Source organism: Aphelocoma coerulescens, chromosome 12, assembly GCF_041296385.1.
Source record: "Aphelocoma coerulescens isolate FSJ_1873_10779 chromosome 12, UR_Acoe_1.0, whole genome shotgun sequence".
Taxonomy (NCBI): domain Eukaryota; kingdom Metazoa; phylum Chordata; class Aves; order Passeriformes; family Corvidae; genus Aphelocoma; species Aphelocoma coerulescens.
The window spans coordinates 9,995,085-10,007,500 of NC_091026.1; the positions used below are offsets into that span (position 1 = coordinate 9,995,085).

Sequence of the window (12,416 nt, forward strand, 5' to 3'; positions counted from 1 at the left end):
GTTAGGTCTTGGACTGAGAAAAATGCAAAGTTAGCATGCTAATCTGGAAATGAAATAGAAGATAGGGGAAAGATTTAAAAAATATATTTACAAGAGACTGGATGAGAAAGGGATGTAGGTACAACTCTGGAAGTATTGCTGTTCACTCCCTTGGAGCACCCCAAGCAAATAAACCATGGGACTCCCTGCACTAAGAGTCCTTTCAGCCAAGCAGAGGGCTGCAAATCTAAGTGTTCAGGGTTAATGAGTTTTCAAAGGGATCAAGTTCCATAACAACAGACTCGCTGATCCTGTTAAGGGCAATCCACCGGGGTGGGGGGGGAAACATTCATCAGATAGGCCTTTGTAAAAATACATATCCCCATTTACATGGACAACCTCCTCTCCAGAATTTCTCAAAAGTGGCTTAGAAATGAGAAAGACAAACCCCTGTAAGTGCAAGGATAACTCTGGAAGCACGTCTCCTGATCACTCCCTTTTTCTTTCCAATACTCCAAATCAGCAACCCATTTAAAATTTGGCAAGGACACTAGAACTATGCAGATACAAGTTCCTTAATAATTAGGGTATTTTTAATTAGGGTTTTTTTAATACCAATAATTCTTAAACTAACCTGGAATGATAGTAACATTGTTCCTTCAATGTCATCTGTTTCTCTATGTTCCATCACTGCAGTATCTTAGGCAGGGGTAACAGTGCAGAGTACAAAACAGGATTTGATAAAGGCTTAAAAGAAAGATAACATTATAAATATTCTTTCCAAAGACTGCCTTTGGGGGTGTTTGGGAAGAAGAGAGAAATGGGGAAGGAGAGGTGACAGGGGTGTGAAATGCATTTTTTCCATTACAGAAGGATACATTTTCCAGCAAGGCTGGCAGCACAAGTCACATTAAGCCAATAGCTGAAGTTGCCTGCCTAATTCCTCTGGGATCACACTGAAAGCATACCCCATAATCTTAAGGGATGTGCTAAAGCTTTGCTGGGACTCACTCAGCAGAAACTGTTTGGGATTATTACACAAAGCACTAATTCTGTTCTGATTTAAAGGGGCACCATCGGCCTAGTTTAGACACTAGGCTTGCCCTGTCTCACAGCTGTCCAGCTGTAAATATCCCCTCAATAGCTGATAGCTTTGCTAGTTGTAGACACTTCAGCTACCTGGAAATTAAAAGGAAAAGACTGGAAAAAAATCAGGATCATTTTAACCTGATGGACTCATACCCATCAAGGGATATAATAATATGATTAATAAGAATTAATGTAGCAATTATTTACCTCCATGTGCAACTAATGCATTTACATTATACATGTGGTCACCATCTCTAGCTGACTTCAGCAAATGGGTCACAGGCTGCTATTCAGCATCAACAAGCAGGTACTCTTTTTGTTCAAAAGGCAGGAATTAACATTTTCCATACTGCTGAGCCCAAGTCCAATTTCTGTTCCAGACTGCAGCTTTCGTACCTGTGCAATTGCTGTTAGTTTTAATGTAAGGTGTCCTATACTTTGTATGCAAGAAGGGATATTACCAGTGCTCTCCTTTTTATGAGCCTAGGACATGAAATTGAGAGAAAGAGCTAAAGCAGCCATGAAATCCCTATTAAACAACTAATGGTTTCTAAAGCATCTTGGAGATACTCATTTTACAAGGCTTATGCAGCAATCTTCTATCATTATTTTAATGAAATAAAGGCCTTGACTATTTCCAGAGGCAACTTTTTCTTTCACACACAAAAGGCATTTTGGTTACAAAAAAAAAATGGAAAAAGAAAGAAAACATCTCTGCAATAGGATTCATTGCAGAACAGGCAGGAAAATCAGAAACGTTACATAAAATGTCATTGAAGGTAAGTTCTGAACCGTTGGAACAGCAAACAGAACAATTAAGACTCTCAGCCACACAGAACATTATGTTTAATATGAAAAACACTTCTAGATAGAAATCATATTTATAAAAAACATCCATACCATCTCTCAGATAGCATCTTACATAGTTGCAACTGAAGGAATGTGAAACACCCATTTTAGGTTTCACCTATTAAATTGTGCGCTGTCTCCCACTTTGCTCAAGGAAGTAAGCCTAGAATAATCAGCTTCACTTTGTGGGTCACATGAAATCCACATCTTGACTTGATTTAGATTAATAGTGGTGGCAAACTTCTAAATCAAGAGAAACTTCAACACAATTCTCTAGAAAAACAGTGCAATTAGAATGTACACCCAAATCTGCTCATCTGGCAGGTGAGATTCTCTGAGATGTCATAAAGATTCACATCACAGAGATGACAAAATAAGAAAATTCAAACAGAACAATATGAGATTGCAGAGATTTCGGAAGGGGGCACAGTCAGCAGAAGCTTCCAGGCTCTGTTTGTGAGGAAGGAACAGGTCTAATGTGTTTGGACAAGAAACATGTTCCACCTCAATGCATTTCAAGGTCTGGACTTTCAGGTGTAATCAGGGGCTTCTCTTGCTTCCTCAGGATTGAATCATTTTCTTCTGTGTGTCAAAAACATATCTTTTAAAGATAAGAGAGATAGTAACAGGTTGGGCTGAATCGTTCTTGCTGCTTTCATCCTCTTTGGTCATATCCCCCTTTCCCCCCTTAGATTTCTTCTTGGAGGCAGCAGTTAGCAGCATCTTGGTATCTGGCTTCAGCCCATCTGTAAAAGAACAAGAACACAGATGACTTACACACTCAACATCACATTTCACAGAACTAGAAAAAATGAGCAGGCAAGTTTACATTTGAAATCAACCAAAGAAAAGAAGAAAGTAAATCAAACGCATTAGGGAAGTCACACGTCTGTGTAAGACTCCTGGAATACAGTAATTTACATAGAAAATAAGAGAAGTCTTTAAACATAACAAAGTTCACAACAGTGATACCACAAATCCAGTGCAGAATCCTGAATCTTTCTGTGTCCATCTACAGCTTTTAAAGTATTAAACACAGGCAAGAATTTAAACAAGCCAGACCAGCTTGCCTGGTCTAAGTCTTTTACTTGGCAGGCCTTTCCTATTATTTAGACACATACCCAAAGTTTCTTGTCATCACTAAGAATATTTATAAAAATATAAGTCATGAAAAAAACCCAACTGGTAAAATACTAAAATTATAGAGAGTCATAAGACTCAGAAGATTCTTCAATTTCTTTAAGTCTATTTTCCAGATCTACCAGAAGTACACTGCCTTTTTTATTACTTGCACATTGTAAATTATACAGGTTTTGTGTTTTTGTTTGTTGGGATTTTGTTTTTATTTGTTAAGACAAAGTATTTGTTAGGGGTTTCAACTTGCATTGCTTAAGGGCACTAGAATTAAGCTGTGTAGTATTTCAGGGTTGTTTCTCCAGACATTTGTGCCAAACAAAACTATTTGTCCTTTTCTTCCTAAACGGCCAGGGTTTATTACACCTTTATTTTTTCTTATAACTCAACACACTGGTAACAATTTAGGTAAGAAATGCAGAAAAGCAAAGTCCAAAGAAATGCTGTAAAACAAGACAGATGCAGCTCCTAAAAGACCACTCCTGAAGAAGTGCTTGCATAAAGCAGAAGACAACAAACTCCTCGGAAGCTTTTTCAGGGCTACCTGAATACGCTGCAATGTGGTTCTCAGGCATTGGGCCAAAATCAGTTCAGGTATTTTTAACCTGTGGTGTCATATAACCTTATCTCAAACACTTAATCAGCCTCTCTCCCCTCATATTGAAATTCAGCTGCGGATTCTCGTATCACGGCCTGACAAAAAGATTGAGATGCTTATGATTTACTGGAGACAGGAGGTCTACGGGCACAGGTGATTTGCTCCAGCTCAGACACATCCAGAGGCGCTCCCAGCTGATGGCAGGGGGACACAGCCCCAGAGCCCACCTTCTCATCTTGCTGTGTCAGGGAGCAAATCGTTCCAGCAGCATTCCCACCGTATGGCCAAGGGAAGAGAAGAAACAAGGAAGTGTTCAAGCAAAACCAGGAAACTGCCCATTTGCTATTTCACAACCAGAGGCTGTAAACCATCCCTAAGGCCCTGCAGTGGGGAGACTTTTGGAGAGAGAGGGGTCTTTTTTGGGGGAAGGAGGGAAAACAAAAGGGGAAAAAAGCACAAGGGTCCAAAAGAGGAGAAAAGCAACAAGATTAGCATATAACTAAAGAAATTTCAGCCCACACTAAGGTTGCAGGAGTCTAGCATTAAGCAGAATCAACTTTCTATAGTTCTGCAAGATCATGCATTTCACAGTCATGGCAGCTGCTAGTTTCTCTTTCCAGATGGCAGGACACAAAAAAAGCAATGATTATTTCATTGTGAAAATAATTGAGACTGTTCTTCCTTGATGGCTGAGAAGTCTGATAATGACTATCTTTGCACATGTAAGGTTCAATTAATCAAACTAGGTAATATGGTGTGGCGGGACCACATATTTATTATATGATTTTATTACATTGTAGAGTCATGTTTGATGCAGCTGTTTCGATTTTTTAATTGGATGCTTTCATATAAATCCCATTAATATCATTACCCTTACAATCACTCCATCTTCACTACAAAAAATAATTTATCACTACATGAAAAGCAACTTATTTCCTATTTGGAAAGCTCTGAGAGTATCTTGGGTGCTGCTAGAAAAAAAAATAGCAACAGTCAAAAAATGGGAAAACAAAACAAAAACAGCAGAAAGAGCGACCTCACGCAGCCCCACTCGCTACCTTTGAAGAATTTATTTAATACTTTATGTTTTCTGCTGTTTTGATAAACCTAATTGTAACTGTCCCTGCACAGGGCTTCCTCCGCTTTCCTGAGATGATCATTTATTTTTTGGACAAAGAAACATTTCATTTTGCTTTCTAGTTGGTTTCCCTTTCTGGGTCTTATCACTATTACTAATGTTGCTGTTACTGGCACAGCACTGTTTAAGAAAGATGTTTAACTAAATCCTTTCAGAAAGACACATTTTAATTAAAGCAAACAAATCCTAAAACACTTTTATTTATGTTAGCAGGCTTTGCGAGACTCTAATTTCCAAAAAATGCTAATTGGCGGAAAGGAGAGAGGAAGGGAGGAGATGTGGCATTAAAATTGCAGCCAAAATTTTCCCTTATGGGTATCTGAAGTACCCAGGCTGCCTCTGTAAGCCCTTACAGGGACACAGGGGGGGGTTTGGCCTCTCACCCCACAGAGACCCTTGGGTGCAGCAGCAAGCCAGGGAAGTCTCAGCCATGAGGGTGAAATAACCACCTTGGATAAACTGAGCTTCAAAACCTTCCAGTGACATCAGCTTGGATGGCCCAACACAACTGAAACCCGGCACAGCATCTGCAGTATTCAAACAAAGCATCTCATGCTTGAAAAGCTTCATTTTCGAGAAAAGATGATGTGCTGCATGTGGAACTCTGCTGGGGAAAATGCATTTAAAATGGAGCCATCTCTCCTCCTCCACCCTGTCACTAACTTCCACATAGAAGTAGTAAAGGTATACCTCACCTGCACCACTTAACACCTATTTGGACTAAATAAGGTATTCCAGGTAAGAAGTTTACAGAAGAAATGGCAGAACGTGGTAGTTCCTACCAGTGAAGTGATGGGCTGACAGCCAAAGGCAGCTCAGGTATTATTAAACTCACACGGTATCTAAATTACCTAATCAGATCCCATGGCCCTCATTCTCCAAACAGATTAGGTGGCTGGCATCATACCCTGACAAATGGCATTTTCTGTTTTTCTGCTCTGGTGCCAGGAGGTCTCAGGGCTGAGGAGGCTCTGAGACAGGGAGCAGCACAAAGGAGCAGGCAGGGAGAGACAGGCACAATCGGGGTTTCATCTACCTCCGTGGATTTCTCGCATTACACACAATGCATACTTTACATTTTACAAAACCAAGGAAATGAAGGGAAATATATCTGTCACCGAAGAAGACATCAGACCTTTAATAGCTGAAATGACGGGTATTTTTAGATGGAGGTCTAGTTTAACTTACTTACATTAAGGGTCTAATCTCTCCTGAACAATAGCTATGTTAACTTGAACACATAGTGAGAAATCTGTTCCATTAATTAAGTGCTGCCTGTACTACTCGGATTTGTAGCAAATGTTAATAGATTTTTTTTTTCTTCCTCTGTTGGACAATTACTTTATTTTGCCAAGTTGCTAATGGATTAAATTGAAAAGGTCCACGTGTTAAAAAAAAGACTTTAGCTTCAAAGTTCTAAGAAATGCCTTGCATACAACAATGGAAAATACCTATGTATTAATATTATTAATGGGCCATCCTCAAAGGCACATAAGATATGTGAAAGCTTAGCAAATTCATTCCCACCCATCAAAACCATGTCTGTAAGAAGCACGCAGACAAGGTCTTATGCAAAATGTACTTTTAGCATCCACTAACTCAGGTTAGATATGAAAATCTAGCTGTAAAACAGTGTAATATACTTCACTATTTTAGTTTCAACTACTGTTAATAATTAACAAATAAAAATACAGACTCTTTAAAATCCTTTGTCTCAGAATGGCCTGAAGGATTTAGTTCAAACTGATCCATTTAGAAATAATATCAATAAAAAAAACGCATTCTCAAATTCAAATGAAAAGCAATACCACATCAGGAAAAATATTTTCCAAGTCTAAAAACAATTTCATGTGCACAAAATAAAGAATAAGCACAATATTTTATACAATTTTCCAAAACAAAAAGCTAGCAGCTTAGTGATTTGCAGTATCTTACATAGTGAAATGAACTGCAGCCTCAAGTTTTACAATTACACAAGAAATTAGCCTAGAAACACTCAGATTTTTACTACTTCATATGGATATTCCACACTGTAGAACACTGGATGCCTTCTTGTGTATAGAAAAAATCCAATTTTATCTAGACACAATCCAGTTAGCTCCACTCCCTCCGTCTCTCCAATGAAGTTACTCCTAAGGACACAAGTTTTGCCCTCAGGTTAAGCAGAGCCGGGCAGTGATCCCGCGGTGGGCCTGGGACAGGCTCCATGCCCAGCCAGCTGGGAATGCTGGCCCTGACACAAATCACAACACCCACACACAGCACCATAACCAGGTTTACTTTTGCTTTGTTTTTACTACTGCTTCAGCTGGAAGGAGGATGAAAGCTGACATAGTATCCACTCCTCTAATTCCTTTGGCTCACGCAGCAGCAGGGTAAAGAAGCACTTCTATGCTTTTGCCCCATATACATATTTATTTCATCTATTACCTGTAAACTTGGATTCTACTTTGCCTTTTACACTTTTAACTTCTCCACTACACATCCTCCTTCACTTAATACTGTCATTCTTTATCAACATCCCTTGTCAGATTTGTTGATTTTTTTTTCTTATTAGCCTTCTGCTCCCCTGCTCCTTCAAAAGGTCGCCAAGGGTGGTCTCTGTTCTTTCTTTCTAAAGTCCAGCTCCTCCTTCCTTGAGTCCCAATTGCACTTGCTACTCAGCCCTTCAGGAGTTTTATCTCTCTCTCCCCCTTTTCCAACTTAATATTTCAGATTTCCCATCTCTGTATTTCCATTTCCTATTTTCACAGTTCTCTTCAATATTTAGGAATAGTCCTGTCTTCTTCAAAGCTAACAAAACATTGTGTTTGAATGCAAGATTTTAAAGACTGAATGCCAGACACACTTTAGATGAGAAGCAAGATAATACAGTATCTCCTTGTAGCCCAGCCAGAGACAGGAGTAATTTTTAAGCAACTGATAAACCCATCATTGAAAACAGGTGTAATAATATAAGTACAGGACATGCTCTCCAGCAGAGCCAGGGAGAATAATTTATTTTGCTGAACTTCAACAACTCCCTTCTCATGTGCACACTCATAAAAAAAAGGCCTATTTCTAACTATGGAAACTGGTGAACATGAAAATATTTGCATGGATGATTACACAGTTTTCTTACAGCATCAGGAATTGCAATGGGAAAAAAAAAAAATCATGTTAAAAGATTTCAATGCTCCCAATTAATGAGAACTTTGCTTTCAGGCCAGAATTAAAAGTTCATCCTACCCTGCACTGGTACTTGCCATGGTTTGCTGGAAAAGCACTGGCTCAGGATCCTCACCATGCTGTCAGGAAAAAGCACATTGAGGCTACACCAGCAGCTACTCTGGGAATAGAAAATATTCCTTTCTGCCTTACATATTAAGAAATTGCTAGGCTATTCTTGACTAGCCCATACTATTGCCAAACCTCCCATTCCATTCAGGAATTTGTGAGCAGAGTTTCAGTGGGAAACTGAACTTGCTTTTCCCTTCTGTAAACAAAATACCCTATTCACTTCCTTCAAACATTGCAGGTAGAAGACTCAGCTACATGCAACTTCTTGTTTCCTGTCAACATTCAAGTGTTAAAAATTGACTGAACACCAGAGAACAAGTTAACCTAGCACATGTGATGTTGGAAATAATTTTTATCCGAGGCACACGTAACCTTTTAATATGACAGGCAGACATTCTTCTTTCCTCCTGAGGGAAGGAAAAAAGGGCAAAACTTGAAAGAGGCAAAGTGTTGGGGATAATCCTCACTCACAATGGATTATTTATAACAGCTGGTTTGCACAATTTCGGGATTTCCTTAAATTGAACTCTCAGAACCTGAACCCAAATCACACAGTTAGAGTGTGTGCGCCTGCATCAACTCTCCTGCTAACAGAGAGTACAAAAGCTGGTTGACCTGAAAATCAGAAATAATTAGAGGCCCAGATGGAGACATCCATGCCACAGTCTGATGCAGAAGGGCTGCACTGGAGAGTGTACAAAGACCAGCCTCTCCCTCAGCTTACTGCAATGATGGACCACTGAAAGAAAACAGAAGCTTTTTGCCAGTACTGCAGGACTCTAGAATCCTGTACTTCAGCACAACACAATTAAAAATGAATTCATTTTTCTTTTTTTGCAACAGCTATATACATTCATTCATCCTTAAAAAGCATTCATACTTAAAACAGAGCTACCTATGTCCAAAGAAGGGTACAAGGTTCAAATAGAGCAGCACTCCCATTTTTTTTTCACATTCTGATCAACTTTAAAATAGGAATAGTAAATTTATCATTAGTTTCCAGCCAAATTAATAGAAATACCAGTGTTATAAGAACTGATTCTCAGAGTCCCACAATACTCTAGAAAGCATACATTTGTTTTCCAACTAGTCCCCAAACATGTCAGCAGTTCTACAAAACTGTTTCTAAGCACCCTAAAAACGTGAAAAGCTCATGGAATATCCCTAAAGTAACACTCTGGAGTTTTGATTTAAACAAAAGGCAGAAGCACCCCAAAATGCGAGGATCAGTTTGCCCAGCCTCTCCTGTTACAGTTATCTCTGCAATCAGGCAGAAAGGACAAGAACAACAAAATACAACATCCTGCTGCCTCAACTCTTTACATTAAGCCATCAGTTAGCAACTCTACTTCTCTTCTCCTCTGCTAAAGATACCCCAAATTCTACCGTTTGTCTTTATTCAAGTAATTTCTCACCTTCAATATTCCAGAAAATAACAAAACAAAACAAACAAAAAAACCCAACCCAAAACACCAAGAAAACAAAAACTCAAACCAAAAACCCCCCTAACTGATCAGGAGAAAAGATCTTTGTGAGCCTTCCAAGGACAAAAGTACTGTGTTACTGTACCCATTAACACTGTTATAGGGAGCTCAAATGCACCACGCCACATCTAGTGGACTGGATGATGGATGGGTCATCTAGAGACTGCTGGTCCTATCTAGCTTGGCATGCCATCTGCCTGTCATGAATATATTGTGCTTTAGAAAGACCAGGGGTGAAACTGGGTCCTGAGCTAACTGGAGCCCAGGATCAGGCAGGAATTCTCTACCTGACATCAGGGTCAACACCTACAAACCTTTTCTAGGCAAAAGATTTAAGTACAGTCCTCTTACAGGAGCCAATCTACTCTGTTCCTAGGTGTTCATCACCATGATAACAAGTATAATATGATTACCAAGACAATTTCAGTGTAATAGTTAACCAGAGATTCACTCAAGAAACAAGGGATACTCCTTTCCTTGCTACCCTCAGGAGCTCAGGATTTGAGCTTCAATTACTTTCACAGATCAGGCAACAAATTTTACTTATGTAAATCCCTTCACAATTCTCCAGTAATTCTATTTTGAATTCACACCACCTCTCCCACATCTCTTGTCAGCTCTCTCAAATATTCTGCTAGAGTTTCAAACTCCAGAGAAGAGTCATTTTTCTTTTCTGGCCAGTACAAGATCAGTTATATCACCTTGCCTGGCTTGTGAATATTAATAGGACTACAGCAAGAAGTTGGCCAGGGAGCAACCAGCCTCCAAGGAGACAAGAAAGGAGACTCCTTCCTTCCAAATGTGCTAAATCCTCAGTGTGATGTTTGGGATCTACGCAAAACATTCATAAGTCATTGTTTGATGACAGAGACAAGAGAAAAAAAATTTTACAGCCACTTTAAGCAGAAGTAGACTGCCCCATGTCCCAACCAAACACTGTTGTGACAGCCAGCCTGCATCAGCAGAGCTATTCCTGGAGTCTCAGCATGGCAGACTGCTTGGAAATCCTTAACAAATAAAACATCTTCCCATAAATTGGGGAACAGCTGCCCTGTACCACATCAGAGAAGTCTGCAGCTCAGTGGTGAGCAGGACTGAGTCTTGTGTATCAATTTAAGTTTATACAGGCTTTTGGAGTGAAAGACATTATTATAAGAAGTGGTACTACTGGAAGGAACATGGATTTCATTAGGGGCTCCTACTTCACAGGGGAAGAGCTGATCTTCCTTGATGAGGAAGACAGAAGCTGTTTTAATTTAAGAGGCTGACCTGGGTGAAGTTCAGGCCGAAGACGTATTTGGAAAACTCTCCCATCAAACCGGACACAACCCTTCAAGCTCAGTGCCAATTCCACACAATGGCCTGAACTGCGCTCTCTGGCAGTCCTTAAAGGCACATTTTGTATCTTGGCTTTTGCTGCAAGCAATCAAGAAAGAATGCACGAAAACAAAACTGTTTCCCAAGCACTGTTTGCTGGTGCCATAATTAATATAATCAAACAATTCCACAAATTGCTTCCAATTGCTGGCGTCACTTTCATGTGCAGAGCCAGACTTTCAAAGAAGGGCCCTTCTTGTCCTACATCCTTACACTGGTAACCCTCGCTTCACACAATAGTAAACAAGACCTCACTAAATAGTAGAGGGTAATTTGTACTGTAATAGGTCCCCAAGGCACCATGGACACAATTTGAAATGCCATCTAATTTTTCTTTTTAATTAAAAAAGCAGTTACTATATTTAAACAACAACACAAAAAAGTTCAGAGGGGACAGATTGGAGTTTCCCACAGCTCCCTGGGAGTTTTCTCAAGGTCAGGAAGAGTTTTATAGGCTCAATTGGTACACTTTTTTCTTTAATTAGTCTGCCATACTCTCTACATGAAGTCAGCGTCTTGATTTTCAGTCTGATATTTTTCATATTGCTAAATGGAGCACAGACTCCAGCATCACACCACAGCTGCTGAGTGGGTATCAGTGGTGCACTTCCCTGTGCCTGCCTTGCCTTCCCCTTCCCTCTCCTCTCATCTTAAACCTGTCAACCACACCAAGGAGACCCAGAATAACACAGTATATTGAGTATGCCATTCATTCAGCTTTATACATCTCAATTTCCAGCAACATGACCAGCCTATATTATCTGATTTCCCAAATTTACAAAATACAACCACATTTTTAACCTTGTTTTTCAAAAATAAGATGTAACTATTAAACACCAGGTATAAATGGACCACTGTCATCTGAAGCCACATAGCAGGACAGATTTCTGAACTTGACAAATCCCCATCTTGTATCAAACCACTGGTCTGCACCCATGTAATTATTTAAGTCTACACAAGACCACACACACTTCAGGATATTTGCAGTTCCCACAGTGGGTTTTCCAAAACACACCCTAATCCAACATACCCTTCAGCCCTAAATGACAGCATGGAGATGAAGTGAAATACTTAAGGTCTTCATTTCTTGGCCAGTTGGCCATCCTTCACCACAAAGCAGTTGAGAGTACCAAACCTGACCCATTTTACAGGCCAACACAGCTGCCATTGCACAGCGCACCACAACCATTTGTTGGCCAAGCCGTCCTGGAGAAACTCCCCTAAAGAGCAGAGGACTTTCTACCCTGCACTCCTGGAACACAACTATGAGTTGTACATGGTCTACAAAACCTTGTGGTTTTGTGCAGCAGGGACTAACCTTAATACAGGTTACAAGGAGACTCCAGTGCACCATGGACTAGGTCTAGGCTACACAAATTAAGTGTACATACAATACAATGGATCAACTGTCTGAGCTAAAAGACAACCACTATGATCATATTTCTGGCCTCAAATTTAACACTGTTCCACTAGCCTAGAGGAAATTTTC

General features: G+C 39.9%; 1 protein-coding gene across 4 annotated transcripts in view; it reads right to left on the reverse strand.

The window, feature by feature from the left end:
- Window positions 1–1,665: 1,665 nt before the first annotated feature.
- Window positions 1,666–12,416, reverse strand: part of EEFSEC (eukaryotic elongation factor, selenocysteine-tRNA specific) — a 122,753-nt gene continuing 112,002 nt past the window's right edge. For 3 of the 4 annotated variants that reach the window (XM_069027717.1, XM_069027720.1, XM_069027718.1), the window contains exon 7: window positions 1,666–2,663. In XM_069027717.1, the coding sequence (XP_068883818.1) occupies window positions 2,479–2,663 (185 nt within the window). In that variant the 3' untranslated portion in view covers window positions 1,666–2,478. The remainder of the gene's footprint in view (window positions 2,664–12,416) is intronic. The other variant, XM_069027719.1, reaches the window with a different exon arrangement.